Consider the following 16,761-nt stretch of genomic DNA (forward strand, 5'->3'; position numbering starts at 1 on the left):
ATTGTATTTCCAAGGTAGGGTTCAACCAAACAGCACCTTATTGTACGTAGCTAAAGGACTCTTAATAATTTGGAGCATGGAGTCCATTGTAAGTTTAAGAATACTTGTTTAATTTCGTTGTTGGTCATCAATGGGAGCCAAGTGGCGCCATAAAAATTTGGGCACAAACAATTTGATTATGATTAAAATTTGGTCATGAAATTGTGCCAAAAAAAAAAAAAAGTTCTAATAAGGGTTATCCAAGTAAATGGTGAAATGATTATACGTTGATCAATGTTGTTAATGGTATGTTTTGTTCATCTTATTTTCACTTACTTCAGTTTTAATTAGTTCAAATAACATAAGTTCTAATAAGGGTTATTCAAGTTTAAGTTACAATTAATTTTTAAAATTTTTATGGAGTAATAAGGTATAATAAAGTGATTAGAACATACAATTATATAGTTAGTCCCTAGGAATTATACAAAACATTTCCTCTAAAAAGACACTTGTTTTATTCATTCCTGTGTCATTTTGACAATAGGGGGTGAATTTTGGAATGATATTAATAATTGCACGCATTGTTATCATTCCATAACTTTACCGATTTCGATTCAAATTTGCAGGTCAAACTCACAGAGAGTGGGAGGAAAGAATAAGGAAATCATCACCCTCATATAGTCCCTAGTGAAATTAAATCATACTCTTAAATCATACCCTAGTATGACCTTTAAAGTTATGAGGGCAAACCCATACAATTAGGTCAAACTTTGCTTGACTAAAATCTATCAACAATATATATTTTTTTGAAACCATTAAAGCGAGCTAAAAAAAATCAATAATATATATTTCCTCCAAACTTCAAAAGATCAATAAATTGAATAATACAAGTATATTAATAAAGTGGTGACAGTAAACCCTTCTCACCAAAAAATAAATTAAAATGGTGACAGTATACACACAATATACATAGCCACTCTGTAAAAGAGTTAAAATCAATGCACCTAAATAAAAAAAAATAAAAAATTATCTTTTCAATATTGAAGATAAAAATTCTAATCAACATTTCTATAGAGTAACAAACTTCCCATAACTACCGCTATAAAATTGCATGTTATTATCAAAATAAAAATATCTTGTGTATTAGCACAGATAAGCAAATACTCACAATCAGACCTAGTTATTGGATATATATGAATATGAAAATATTTATGTATTTTTTTGTTTTACATTATCTATTTTTATCATCTACTTGTATTAAATTGAACAAACATATTAGCTCTTTATTCACCCTACTAAATACGGTCTCTTTAATCTTAACCCTGATCCTATCATCATTGAGCTACCTACCCAATAACCAAATCTAACCACAAGTCACAGGTAGGGGTGTACACCGGTCCAAAACCGGACCGGACCTGTTTGGACCAGGACCCGAATTAGTGAATTTTGAGGACTGGAGACCAGACCTGATTCAACAGGTTTGGTTCTGGGTCAGACCTGAAAAATTAGGTCCGGTTCGGGTTTGGACCTGAACAGACCTGTTTTGTATTTTTTTCGTTTTTTTTTTTCCTTTATTCAAGCCAAAGTTTCTACATTTGAAACTCAGCGAAAGTAACATTATAACAATATAAATTAGCATTACAATTATATCAAAAACTAATTATAATTAAAATTCGAAATTATATCAAGCCAATCATAGCATAAATTAAATTATACAAAAATTCGAAATTATTTAAAAAATATAAATTAAAATTACAATTATATCAAAAACTAATTATAATCAGAAATACTGAAAAAAAAATAAAATTAGATCTACATTTTAAACTCAGCAAAAATAACAATAAATCAAACATAAACCAAGTATCTAGGGTTTATAATTTAATAAATGAAATTAAATTGAAAAAGGGTAAATTAACACCATGGAGGCTACGTTGGTGGCGGTGGACGGTCGGCTTTTGCAGTGTCGGTGATGGTCGCCAGAAATTCTTCCTCCTTTGCTCGCTGTCAACTGAAATTAAATCGAAAAAAAGTAAATGGAGCCTGGATTCTGGAGCAACGGAGATCTGGACCAACAGTGTCGGGACTCACTGGACTATTGGAGATCTGGAGCAACGGAGGTCGCACGTTTTAGTGTCGAAAACCGGTGAGGGATCCGGTGCGGGTGTCGGAAACCAGACGACGGAAGAAAGAGAACAAGGAGACACGGAAGAGAGAGAGAGACTGGGAGGAAAGGAAGAAGAAGATAAGGGGAGAAATGAGAGGGGCGCGTTTTGGTGTCAATACCGGTGAGGGATTCGGTGTGTTGTTGGAAACCTGATGACGGAAGAGATGAATAGGGAGACACGGAAGAGAGACTGAGAGGAGAGGAAGAAGAAGAGAAGGAGAGAAATGAGAGGCTAATAGTATTAGGGTTAGGGTATTTTTATATATATATATATATAAATAACAATTCTGGGTTTCAGGTCCGGACCTGAAAACCCCGGTTTTAGATTTGACCCGGACCGGAATCTTGAATTTCAAGGATTGGGACCGGACCTGAATCTACAGGTCCGAATCAGGTTCGGTCTCAATAGGTCTGTTCAGGTCAGTTTTCAAATCCGATCCTATCTATTTATGTACACCCCTAGTCACAGGACTAACAAGTTCACAACGCACTAACGAATTACTGGTAAAAATAATTTGAAAGGAGGAAGGAGGGAGCAAGAGACAAGGTAGTTGAACTAACGACCAGCAACGTGTTAAAAAACCAGTAGCTCACACGAGAATTGCCGCCAACAATACCGGCATTTACTCGACCAATCCTCACGTGACTTCCTTAAACTCCGTGCCTACTCTGCAAACCTTATCACGTGCCGTACGGATCAAAAGCGATGGGCCGGTAATCTACTCACTAACCGGGCCCCCATACCGCCTCCTATGGCCCATTTTCTCTCTCCTTTGACCGCGGGCAGCCTAATAACCGTCCTTTCATTCAATCAAAACCCTCCACGTCACCAAAAACGGGCAGCCTAATCAAGCATTAGAAAATTCTCGGGCAAAGTTGATAAACTGACCGTAAATAAATAGTAGTAAGACGGCTGCCTACGTTTCCCCCAATTTAACAACATTCTCTCTCCTAATAGTTTCTTTCTTTAGTTTCTCTCTCTTCAATCTTTACTCTCCTCTGTTTACTACTACTACTTCCACACATATTGGAGATTTTTATTTATTTTATGAATTTCATAATTCTTAATTAAAGCTTAATTTTCTGGGTTATTACAAAGTTTTAATCTTAGGTTTGATTTGTTGAGGGTGATGGACGATGAATATGCTAAATTGATTAGGAGGTTAAACCCACCAAGGTAATTTCTTTCAATTTTTTGTCGTCGTCGTTGTTGTTTTTTTTTTTTTTCTCCTGAATTCCTTTTTGTTATTGATTTCAATTGAAGTTGGATTATGAGCTAATAATTGATTAATTTTGTGATTAATACTTCTGTTATTAATTGGGTACTATTCTTTAAAATCGTGATTAGGAATTTTGGATAGGTAATTTAACCAGATTAAAAAAAAAACAGAGGAAATTTGTTTTTAAAATTTTTGATGATTAGTTTCTTATTTCTTGCAGAGTTGTATTTGACAATATATCTTGTGAAGAAGCTACTGTGATTCAGGTACAGTATTTTTCAAGGTTCCTGATTTCTTTTCCCCTGTTTTTCTTGTATTTTGATTTATTTATTTATTTACTTACCGATTTAGGTAAATTAGGTAGGGTATCATCTTAACAAGAGAGTGTTTTGACACTATTAATAAATTGCAGTTTTGGTACCTCAATCAATTGATTTTGACACTGTCATTACTTGGTAGGCGTGACACAACTATATGATGTTTAATATGGTTAGTGGGAGCGCTAAAATCAATTTTGAAGTGTAGTCGTGTAGAGATTACTTCTTCCCCAAAAATAATTCTGTATTGGAGGTATTGAAACCCGAGTCGTGTCCGTGCTACATAGGTAACCCTTGCACCGTACGAAGTAATTTGTTAGTTAAAATTCTTGAAGGGACATGTTTCTAGGGTACGTTAACCGGCCATAAATTGAAAAAGCCATGTTTCATCACACTAGGTCGACTAGAATAGGGTAAAATAATTTTTGTTACCTTTTATGCATGCTTAATTCCTTTTTTTATTCTAAATTTGTCACATCGTGATATTATTTATTTATTAACGGTCAAAATGATGTTACATGTAAATATGTAATACTCCATACTTACTGTACAATTTAAAATCCGTAGCTCTATTTCTTAGTTAGGCTGCAAAGTATATACTTGTTTTATATATAAAGTAATTAGAATATGATGTATATTTATGACTAAACTGATGAGGAAGTATGACTAAAATGTAGAATGATGTTGTTCAGGTTGGCAGTGTCAACAAACATGGAACTCTTCTACAAGTTGTCCAAGTTCTTGCTGATGTTAACCTTACTATTAAAAAGGCATATATTTCGTCTGACGGCGGATGGTTTATGGATGGTATGTTCTAATACTATGTCATTATGAATGTTCTTTTATGCATTTTATATCTAAAAGTTTTGCCCAATGTCAACCCTGTCTTTGTTTCTGATATAAGCTTCTGATTGTTGCTAATTTAATCTTTTTTTCAGTGTTCAACGTGACCGATTACCATGGAAACAAAATTAGAGATCAAGAAGTCATCAACTATATCCAAAAGGTGTATACTGCTTCCATATCGTTTAGTTAGGGCCTGTTCGGTTTCACTTAGCTGTCAAAATTCTGTTTTTGGGTTTTTGAGATTTTAAAAGCTGTATGATTATGATATATGATATATGAAATGTTAAGTTGTGTAATGAAATATTAGTCATAATAAGTCTCAACTTTGTCAACAAAAAACTTGAAATTAGCAACAATAACGAACAAGTCCTAGTATAGTTGATGTCATTGGTTGATTTGGTTCTCAAATTGAGCTGAACTAGTTTGTATGACTGTGGATCTTCATTTTTTCTGTTTGTGAAAACCAATTTTGGGGTTTGGAAACTATTTGTGGTTTGTACTTTTTATCTGCCAACAATTTTGAACCAATAGTGGAAAAATCTATGTAAATGTTTATAAATATAACGGAAACTCTATTCTAATAGCAAATGGTCTGCTTGTCCTGTATGTGTTCAGAATTTGTATAATTAATGTGTTCTCAGTGCTTAACCTCATGTTGTTGCTGTTTTTCTTGTAAACGTTCAGACAATCGAGAGCAATGCCTCACTTTTGCCTTCTCTGAGAGATTCAGTTGGAGTGATGCCCTCTGAAGACCACACCTCAATCGAGTTGACTGGGACTGACAGACCAGGCTTATTATCAGAAGTATGTGCAGTCCTCACTGATCTCAACTGCAATGTAGTGAATGCTGAGATATGGACTCACAATTCTCGAGCTGCAGCTGTTGTACACGTAACTGATTATTCTACGGGGCGTGCAGTCAATGATCCAAAAAGGCTACTCACAATAAAGAAGCGTCTTTGCTATGTGCTTAAAGGAGATAGTGATTCTCAGGCAGCACAAATGAGACTTTCGCCTCCTGAAAGTACACATAGAGGAAGAAGACTGCATCAAATTATGTTTAATGATAGGGACTATGAAAGAATGGAGACAGTAGGGTACCCTAGAAGTGTGCATACGTATAGTAGACCTCATGTGACAGTTTCTGATTGTCCTGAGAAGGATTATACTGTGATTGTTATGAAGTCCAAGGATCGCCCTAAGTTGTTGTTTGATATCGTCTGTACTCTAACTGATATGCAATATGTGGTTTTTCATGGAATGGTCACCACCGAGAGGACAGAGGCTTACCAGGTAATCATCAAATTAACTAGGGAGTATAGATTTGTGAGACCTTTTCGCAATATGCTGTGCACATCTGTCTTCAGAATACTCTGCTACTCTTTTTGAATCACATTACACACCCATCATGCTAGCTCATTGTTTCTTTGTTACTGTATTTAGACTCTTGAATTTGTTTTATGTTCTAACTGATAGCATTTTATTGTAGGAATTCTACATTCGACACGTTGATGGGCAGCCCATAAGATCTGAAGCTGAGCGAGAACGAGTTGTTCAGTGCCTTGAAGCAGCCATAGAAAGGAGAGCATCAGAGGTATGCTGAACTCTGAAAGATTCTGAATCTTTGTCCTGCTGTAGTTAATAATTACTCATACTTGCTTCATGCTTTATCATGAGCTAACATCAAGTCATATATCTGATCCTCAGGGCTTAGAGTTAGAATTGCGCACTGAAGACCGAGTTGGACTCCTTTCAGAGATCACCCGCCTTTTTAGGGAAAATGGGCTAACCATCCAAAGAGCTGAAATATCCACAAAGAGTGGCAAAGCCGTAGACACTTTCTATGTAACAGACGTAGCAGGAGCTCCTGTGGATCCAGGGACAGTCAATTCTATCCAACAGCAAATCGGCCAAACCATATTGCAGATAAAACACAATTCATTTCACACTCCTAAACCAGCTCAGGAAACTACGATGAGTTTCCTCTTCGGGAATCTTTTTAAATGCTCGAGTTTGCAGACCTTAAAGCGAAACAGCAGGTACTGTAATTAAACTGTATAGTCTTGTGCAGCTATTGAAGTACAGGAATGTGCAGCAATTGTTTCTGATACCAAAATATAGCTGATAGGGAAGTACATATTATGCAGATAGGCAGGGTAAAAGAAAAAAGTTGTACTTAATAATACATATACATCACCCTATGTAAAAATTCAGGACACTGTAATTAGCTCCAGGTTGTAAATAAGTAGGCTAAACACGCCTTCCTCACTGTGAATATTAAGGTTACTCGTATATACTCGTAGTATATAGTGGCTTCTGTACAGGAAAGGCGATGTAAATATCCTTTGTATGTACATATTTATTAGTGAAATAATCTGTATATATTACTCTGTAGGTTTATCACCTTAAATTGTTCATTTCCCCTATTCAATTTCATTGGTAATCATATTCAAGTGTATCTAGATTCTAGAGCGAATGTGTTACACCTTTACCATCTCCGGCTTTAGTACTGAAGTTCAGTTCTCATGGGTAGAGTGGGGTTTTCTTTTGGGGGAGGGGGATTCGGAGAGGCGTAGCAGCCAGGACAACCCTATACTGATACACAAAGCCAGCTTAGCCAGTTAACCAAACAAATCGTCGAAAAAAGACTAGTTCGTATGTTTAATTCTCTGTGGTAGTATTACTACCATGTAGTTTACCAAAACAGCAAAAACCTACATAGGCAAACAACTGCTTCACTTAATTCATTTTTCTTTGCACTTGGATACAAGAAAAAAGTGTTGAGATGTTGCAAGCCCAACAACTTTGAAAAAGCCCAAATCAATTTGAAGTAATTGTAAAACAAGCTCCAGGCCCATGATCATGACAATGGAAAAATATCAATAAACAGTACTTTGCAATTTGCATGCTTATAAACATGCCTTAAAGTTTAGGGGCAGTATAAAGTATATATAAACTACTACTACTTTCGTTAAATGTAATGTGCAACTTTTACTATTTTTGTCCGCTAAATATTATGTGTAACTAAATTTTTTTTTTTTCCTCTTTTAGTAAAAGAAACTAGTCAAATATCAATTTTACACTCATTTAAAAAATTAAAACACAATTTACTAACTATAATCAGATTATATTAATCACTAATTCTCACCCAATTTTCACCCCAACCAACCCAATCTAATTCATCAGCTCTTCATCTTCAATTCAAGAAACCCAAAACCATCTTCATTCATCTTCATCTTCATCTTCCCCCAAATTTTCTCTCTCCTCTTTCAATCTCATTATCTCTTTGAATTTTTATAGATCTTCTTTCTCTCTCTTCAACTACAAGAATTTCGTAGGATCTCTGGGATTTTGGGGTGGTTTTTGTCAGATTTCTGGGATTTCGTCGGGCTTTCGCAATGGGATTTCATCGGGCTTTCGTGGTGGGATTTCGTTGGGCCGGGGTTGTTGTCTAGGTTTCGTAGAGGAGAGTTTGTGGACGTGGATTTCGTGGGGGTGGTGGTGGGTTTCGTAGAGGTCGATTTCGTGGGGTTGTTTGCTTGGAGGTGGTGGCCTGGGTTTTTGTGGGTGGTACGGTGGTGATTTCGTGGGGATGGTGGGTTTTCGTGAGGGTGGTGGTGGTTTCGTGGGGGTGGTAGTGGTGTTGTTGAAGGCGGAGGTGGTGTCAGTGAAGGCGGTGTGGGTGGTGTTGGCTGGTCTTGGTGGTGGCGGTGGGTGGTTGATTAATTATCCAAACATTCTCTCTCCACCTTAATTACATACCCCTATAATACATTAATCACCATTATCAAATATTGCATTGGTTTTCGTGTCAAGCCCCAAAGTTGCACATTGATGGAAAAATCATTGAACAATGTATACTTTAAGCATCAATCTTTTTACTTTTGGCTAAAGCTTTTCATTGAGATTTGAGATTATGATGAAAGTGCTTACTATAACTTCATTTACACACCAAATCTTACTAGATTAAATTTGTAGCATAGATGAGAGGTAGGGTACGTTGAGAATTGAGATAAGGTTGATTTATTCCACTTACTAGTATCTCTTTCGAGTAAAAGCATTGTAAAATAATAACTTTTAGTGATTTAATTTTGTTAAGAACGTACGCCATTACAATAATAACTTTTAGTGATTTAATTTTGTTAAGAACGTACGCCATACAATATGTTGATGTCAACAACTAAAGTTAGGATGCAAAATATCAGGGTAGTATAACTATTATCTAAGACCCAAACTTGAATCTTGCTTACATTGTTGTGCTATATGGCTTTTTTCATGTATATTGCATTTTGAATATACTATCTGTTTTAAGTATCAAAAGTCGAATTAGATTGATGTTAAAAGAGACACCAATTCAAATCTAGACTGTAACATTGTTGGTTATTGTTGGTTGTAGGATGTTTGTAAAGTGATACGTGAATGCATTATTGTATATGGAATGTCAACATTCCTTTAAATAAGTCACATTGAATAGAATAAAGGATTGAACCAAAAGCTGAGGTTCAATCAAGAAAAGAACATGAGGAACTGACTGATGAGGGCAAGTGCACCAAACTCATCGCATTCACATTATCACATTATTGTCAGGTAGCACTTAATTAGTACTTCTACATCATTCTATCATATTTATACTCATTCTACAAGGATCCAAGTCCACCCTCCAATTGAAGCTAATGTCGGCTGCTCGGGTCGCAAAACAAATTCATGTTCATATTCATAGCTACTTTAATTTGTGCACACCGGTTCATATTAGTTGCTACGACTATGTGTTTGTGTTATATGGTTTTGAAGTTACGTATATGTATTAATTAAATTACTTAAGGGAAACTTTTTATCCTAAATCAATTGATATTAGCTCTTATGGTGTACGTATTATTAGCTGTGATTATATTTTATATACCATAATAATACAATGATATTAAATTACTTCGTATTAAAAAGAAGAATTATTAAATTGGACCGAGTATTAGGCAACGAATTTGTCAATTCGATGTGCTTAATTTAGCTAGTTGGACCTACTTGGCCATGTTGTATAGTTGTTAATCATTTCATCTTTTAATTCAAAACAGTAAGAGGGTTATTATTGATCACTTGTTTCATTAAGAAAACATATGGATCAAATTACAAGACGTAATCAAGAATTCAAGATTAGATCAAATTCACATGACCATAATTAAATGGTGTTGCATCAACTCTTGCATCGTTTATCTATGATACTAAAGAGAATTGATCTCTCAAAATTTAAAAACTTCTTCCTCCATTCCAAAATAAAAAATCTACAAATCTCTCAAAGTTTTGTCCTCCTTAAAAGTTTAATTTTTATTTCGCCGTTCATTATCCAATAATATTTTTCTTTTTTTAATTAAATTTTAATTAACAATTATTTTAACACATGATCCGTACTACTTTTTTCTTTTTCTTTCATATACTCGTTATCCATAAAGAAAAATCAAAGTTATTTTATCTTGGCCTATAAATTATAAATGACACGAACATTACAAAACAAAGGTAGTAATTGTATATACGTAGTATTTTGTTACATCATGTCGCAATTCATCACATACACATCCTCGAGAGAGGCCGAAATCACCCAAAAAAGAACACAAACCTAGTCATCATCACAAATGTCGACGTAATTCATCACATATGTATCCTCGAGAGAGAGGCCGGTTGCACCCAAAAAAGACAGAGATCGAACCTGGTCAAAAAAAGAAAAGGTGGGAAGTTATAAGGTGACGAAAATGTCATCACCCTCAACAAAATTGAAAGAAGCAAAGGTAGATGGGCAGATTGAAATGGGCAACTAAATCCAAGTTGTAACCACCAAAGCATGTGCTACTTTCAAATGCTCACATGAATTGTGTATATAACGCACATGTCATTGCCAACTTATTTCTCCTCTTTAGACTTCAACTTGGAACATCCCATTTTGTTCATATACTATACACTATTATTATATAATTAATATATTAAACTTAAGTCGTTGATGAAATAATAAGACAAATCAAAGTATGTAGTATGATTGATATAATCGCCCACATATTACTATGTCCGTTAGTTTTATGTGTTGCACCTTATCAGGATAAATCACATGGTGGGCTAATTTGTGCTATAGTGCTTTACATACGAACTACGAATATGTATTTTCTTAAACTTTACGCATTCATCCTCTATAGAAAAAAAAAAAAGACTATATACTTTATAATTATTCTTGAGATTTAAAATTGACTTAATTATTTTACTCTTGTGTGGAACTCAACGATATCAACTTGTTTTAATTAATGAACTTTTGTTGATAACTTTTTTTTTCAACCTCAAAATTTCCTTATACAGTGCATCTAAATTTATATGAATTTAATTTTTTTGACAATGATTTTCTTAAATTATATTTTTTTGACAAAGCTAAAATTTTAAATCTTGTGGCTAACTCCATAGTGATCCTAACTTTTAATAATTAACAAGATCTTATGCAAATTTTGTCACATATGCATGCATAATCTTTATTGAAAACTAGAAGTTATAAGCAAGATTTACCATCATTTTCATACTTAATTTGATAAGCTCCATAAAATTAAACACATTTGAAACAAGCCAATGATGATGTCGGTAAGAGCATGGGATGTAAGAAAAGAGACAAAATTAGCACAAATTAAGGAACAAAACTTCAATAAAAAAAATACATTACCCAAAAATTAAATAATCTTAGTTGAATCCTACTTATAATCTACAAAGAGTGTAGGTTTAATAATAGTAATATTTTAATTAGGTACGTAAACAAAAGGTAATTCAAAGCCCCAGTAGGAAAATGGCGCAATTATCGCCGACTGTTGGTATGAGTTTAGTGTCCTTCTTTTGACCTTCTCTCTCTCTACTTGCAAGTCAAACTTCTACTATATATATTCTACTTACTTTGAACTCATTATACTAAGTACTCTAATTCTCGTTTTCAAAAAAAAAAAAAAAAAAAAAAAAAAGTACTCTAATTCTCTCTTAGCTTCTTTGAGATTATTACTAGATAGTTGCACTTTGTTGCAGAAGATAGAAGAAAGGAGAAAATAACATGGCAGCATCACTAAGGATCTTCTCTGTTGTTCTTATCGTCTTTCTTATGTGTCAACAGGGTAAGTTTTTTTTTTACCTTTGTTCGTTATTACGAGTTACTTCGTATTTGTTGATATTTGAACGCCTAAGAAAAGTTTCTACAATGGGTGTCTTTTGTATCATCAAAAGACACCCATTGTAGTGTAGAGCAACCAGAAGTCGACAACTGTACCTCATAATTCGTCTATGGGTTTGTGGACTTGTGGTTGCTCGTATTACCTCTGTTAAAATAGTTGTTTTTGAAAGACGATTAATTATTGCATTTATTGCGAGTACTTGATTATTAGGTAGTTTTCATGTTAAGCCAAGTTTTGCCAGCTCTATTTTGCGAAATATAATCACAAGTAACAACGAGTTATGTTTCTAGTCATTTGAATATGAAACAACCTGAATTAACTAGATTTGTCATTTAATTTTTGCAGGTTACAGTTACAAATGTGGTTTAAAGAACATAAAAGTGACAACAAAAAGAACAGGAACAACAATAGAAGGTCAGCCACAATATGCAGTAACCGTAACTAACAACTGTCCATGTGCTCAATCTCGAGTATACTTGAGATGCCTTGGTTTCAGCTCTGTTCAACCTATTAATCCCGGTGTTTTTAAGGTGAAGGGTGACAGTTGCCTGATCAATAACGGCCGTCCGATTGCTCGAGGCAAATCAGTCAGCTTCAAGTATTCTTTCTTACAACCAACTGATTTGGTTCCTCAGAGATCTGAAATCACCTGCTGATTTATCCATGTTTTTACTTTGAAAAACAGAATTGATCTTTTTTACATTCTGTTTAGTTTTTCTTTGCTATAGTGTTTTATTACTGGAATGCAGCATAGGAGATGTTGAAAGTTGCATCCCCTGCATTCAAAAGAATATATTTTATGAGAATATATCTTGTTTGTCACATTTTTAATGTTTTTTTATCCTCTGATTACACATGAAAGTTTGTTTTGTAGAAGTATCAAACATGCTGCGAAATTCAGGGGTTTGTTTAAAATGGTTCATTACCTATGCCGCTCAAAAGTTACAATTTTGAACATGGGCATGTTGCTTTGTTATCGGACAAGTGCAAGGACACTATGTTTATGAAACATTCCGACGTTTGTACGTGTTCTCTACATTACAAATTAAATGTATCTATACACATTTCAAGTTGGAATGTATACTAAATTTCGCAATATTTCTAATCTCAAGGCCATTTGAGTATTACTCTGTTGTATTAAAGATGGCTCCTCTTCCTCGCTTTATTGCAGTTTATCCTTCATTAATGTATGGTTCAAGAATTATAATCGAGGTATCTTAATCTTATCAGTTACATCGTATTATCATTACGTCTTATGTTTGCTAATTGATTATTTCGTTCGTTGTTTGCTGTGTAAGAAGTCTACTAGTACAACTACATGTGGCTTCAAGCTTATATACATCTTCAACATTTTTCCTTAATTACATATACTTCTTTTTAAATTGATTATAAAGAGATTAGTGGTAGAGATAACAGATAAATGTATTGGTTGTACATGAATGAAAAGTTGTGCGCCCCTAAAAAAAAAACCTAGTATGAGACAAATTTAAAGGGATGGACTAAAAATAAAAATGAGGCAAACAATAAAGAACGGAGGAAATATGTGATACAAATTCCAAGTTAAATCGTTTTAAGTTTTTAACCAATTACTCGGTTGCTCCCATCTTACATCCTAAGACCCCTTTCTCCAACAAACCACACTACCATACTCGGATACACTGTATATAAATCACCTAACACCAAAACTTTGTGTGTTAGTGTTACTTAAAAAAACGGAGGAAATACCTAATATAGCTCGGTAGTTAATTTTCGAATTATAGTTTCTCAACGCGGGTTTCCCTCCAATATCAAATGCAACCTCCGGCGAAAGAAGCAGCGAGCCAAATAAGCAGAGCCTTGATCTCATCTTCCACCAACTCGAAACCCACCGGATCATGGACTCGGTCGCTCGAACAAACCCTTCACCAACTCGGTTGCCGTGACTCGCTCAACCCATCACTCGTTGCCCGAGTCATCGACCCTCATCTTCTTCGCCACCCATCTCTTTCATTGGGTTTCTTCAACTGGGCTGCTCAACAACCCAATTTCTCTCACTCCTCAATTTCTTATCACTCCATTCTCAAATCCCTCTCAATTTCCCGCCAATTCAATTCCTTGGAGAAGGTTCTTAAAGAAGCCAAATCTCGAAACTTTGCTGTTGATCCTTCTTTTTATCGCCCTGTTATTGCTTCCCTTGTTAAATCGAAGAAATCCCATGAAGGTTTTTTGATTTTGAAAGATGTTGAGTCGTTGATTTTCGATATTGGGGCTGAAACTTGTAATTCTCTGCTTGCTGGGTTGGTTTCCGAAGGGCGGGTTGATTGTGCACGCAAGGTGTTCGATGAAATGCTTGTGAGAGGTGTGAGTTTTAACACTCTTGGAATTGGTTTGTTTATGTGGAGGTTTTGTCAGGATTATCAACCGGATTTGATTTTAGGTGTGTTGGATAGAGTTAGAAGTGGTGTTTCGAGGTTTGATGGGTCGATAGTTGCTCTTTTGATCTTACACGGGCTTTGCGAGGTGGGTCGGGTGTCTGAGGCTTATAATGCATTAGAGGAGTTGAGGAATAGAGATTGTAAGCCTGATTTTATGGCTTATAGGGTTGTAGCGGAGGCTTTTCGGTCTAAGGGACCGGGGTGTATCTTCGAGGTACAAGCGATTTTGAAAAAGAAAAGGAAGTTAGGAGTGGCTCCAAGGGCTATTGATTATAGAGAATTTATATTTACCTTGCTTTCAGAAAATTTGATTTATGAAGCTAAAGTGCTGGGGTTAGTGATTTTGGAAGGCAATTTTCCTATTGAAGATGATGCTTTGAATGCTTTGATTGGATCAGTATCATTGGTTGATCCATGTTCAGCTATGTTGTTCTTCAAGTTCATGCTCGAAAGAGAAAGAATGCCGGATCTTATTACCTTGAGCAATTTGAGTAGAAACTTGTACAAACATGGTAAAAGTGATGATATGTTGGATGTTTATAATGTTTTGTTTTCCAAAGACTATTTCACAAACTTAGAGAGCTATTATGTTATGATTTCGTCTACGTGCGAGGCTAGAAAAGTTAGAGAAGCTTATGGTGTTCTTCAAGAGATGAGGAGGAAAGGTCTATACCCTGACATCTCATTTTATAATGTTCTTATGGACGCGTTATGTAGGGAGGATCTTATTCGTCCTGCACAGAAGCTTTGGGACGAAATGTTTGCCTATGGGGTTGATGGAAACTTGAAGACTTACAATATCCTCATTAAAAAAGTTTGCAGAAATAGGTCAAATTGATGAAGCACAGGTACTCTTCGATAACATGCTAAAGAAAGGCGTAATGCCTGATGCTGCCATATACTCATTTCTGCTTGCATGCCTTTGTCAAGACTCGAAATTTGAAGCCACGATTCAGATTTACTACAAGGTTGCTGATCAGGATACAACAATAGAACAAGCTATTGTAAATCCACTTATTCTGTCCCTTTGTAAAGGAGGTAGTGCTTCTTACGTAGTGCTTATTCCTAGCAAACTGGTGATAGGTGTTTCTTCTTTTGATTTGATAATTGAGATCAACTTTGTCTTTGATGATGCAGGTTGTTTATTATATGCTTCAAAATTCTTGTGCAGTAATTGTCACCTGAGACATAAATAGTCCCATGTTATTTTGTTGAAATATCTTGCTGAAGCTCAACAATTTGAAACTGCTATCGACCACCTGAAACAGGTTATGGCTGCTTCACCTTCTTTGCTGCAAGAAATATCAACTGAAATTTTGGCGCTTCTGGCTTGTTCTTCCAATCCAGAGCCATTTCTGCTGCTGATTCAAGAAATGCAACATAATGAATTCGTTCCCACGAATGATAAATGGAAAGCCATCTCTAGGAAATTGCTAACATCTGTTTCAGGTTTAAGGCACCCATTATAGCCTTCAGCAGGGATTCAGATCCGGATTTGCAAACGATGATACAATTAAATAGGGTCTCTTGTGCTTCACCTGTGGGATTCTGAACTGAATATTGCATAGTTGATTGCCCTTCTGATATGTCATATCTAGCAAATACGCAACAAAGATTGCAACTTGCGAGCAATGAGTGTCACTGTGTCAGCCACTTCTTAGCTAGCAGGCTCTGCAGTAGTTCACGACTAGCTGTGAGGGTTCTGTTCAAGCACTTAAAAGTTGAATTTAGGGTAGAACTTGGGGATTGCATAGCTCAGCTAGTGAATCTGAAGATTATGTTCCAGATAAATTATCTGAGCTTGTGGGATGGTGGCAATGGTGGCCAATGGTTTAGATGCATGCTTGAGCTTATTATAGGAACTGAGTGAGGACTGTGCCATGAGCGGCTTGCAATACCATGAATATGCAAAGATGCAAGGCTGTGTCGTTCCTCATTTTGGACAAAAGCCGCCCCCAACCCATCATTAGTGCAATTAGTATTTATGGCTCTTTTAGCTCACTTGGTTTTATGGAAAATAATCAACCACATTGTTACACATGACAAGGTTGTTATTCTTACTGTTGTTAAATCACTGCATATATTATCTTCTACACAACTACTCTTCATTTCTAATTATTCTATGTAAAGACAGTTGATAAGGTAAATTAAAGTGGAAGTTTGTAATTATCAAATATTATTATTATATTTCGAATTATGTTAAGAGCTCAAGCTAAGCATGATTAATTTTATCGGACTTGTTAGTTCACTTGATTAGAAGGAGAATATCAAAACGTTCTATTTACTTGTAGACACCAAAAAACCCTACACTACTCAACTTTTTTTTTTTTTTTTAAATATACCAATTTACTCATATTAATACTCTGTAAAACCCTTGACCTTGTTCAACAAGGGGGCAAACTTCAACTCAATAGATAAATATGACAACCTTCCTCCAACCCTCAAAAAGAGAAAAGAGAGTTACTCCGTATCATCATGTCGCAAAAAGTAAAATAAGTACACCATCCGTTTTTTTCAAGTTTTTATTTTAAAGTACACACATTTGTTAATGCGATCAAATACAAAGTATAATTATTGTTCACTAAAACAAAACAAAAATACAGTACTTCGTACATTACACAATACTTCGTACATATTTGTAGT

The 16,761-nt window shown here is 35.1% G+C and overlaps 2 protein-coding genes and 1 pseudogene across 2 annotated transcripts; all 3 read left to right on the forward strand.

Annotated features, from left to right (window-relative positions):
- Nucleotides 1–3,110: 3,110 nt before the first annotated feature.
- LOC110694658 (ACT domain-containing protein ACR6-like) lies at nt 3,111–6,936 on the forward strand. The gene is made up of 7 exons (XM_021871818.1): nt 3,111–3,320; nt 3,584–3,629; nt 4,373–4,487; nt 4,619–4,686; nt 5,211–5,819; nt 6,016–6,120; nt 6,234–6,936. The coding sequence occupies exons 1-7, from the start codon at nt 3,274–3,276 to the stop codon at nt 6,576–6,578; spliced, it is 1,335 nt and encodes a 444-aa protein (XP_021727510.1). The 5' UTR covers nt 3,111–3,273; the 3' UTR covers nt 6,579–6,936.
- Nucleotides 6,937–11,298: 4,362 nt separating this feature from the next.
- On the forward strand, nt 11,299–12,933 carry LOC110694660 (protein TAPETUM DETERMINANT 1-like). Its single transcript, XM_021871822.1, has 3 exons — nt 11,299–11,647; nt 12,050–12,302; nt 12,579–12,933. Exons 1-3 carry the CDS (start codon nt 11,587–11,589, stop codon nt 12,709–12,711), a joined length of 447 nt encoding a protein of 148 aa, XP_021727514.1. The 5' UTR covers nt 11,299–11,586; the 3' UTR covers nt 12,712–12,933.
- A 73-nt stretch (nt 12,934–13,006) lies between these two features.
- Nucleotides 13,007–16,634, forward strand: LOC110694657 (annotated as a pseudogene).
- The last annotated feature ends 127 nt before the right edge of the window (nt 16,635–16,761 follow it).

Source organism: Chenopodium quinoa, unplaced genomic scaffold (assembly GCF_001683475.1).
Source record: "Chenopodium quinoa cultivar QQ74 unplaced genomic scaffold, ASM168347v1, whole genome shotgun sequence".
NCBI lineage: Eukaryota > Viridiplantae > Streptophyta > Magnoliopsida > Caryophyllales > Amaranthaceae > Chenopodium > Chenopodium quinoa.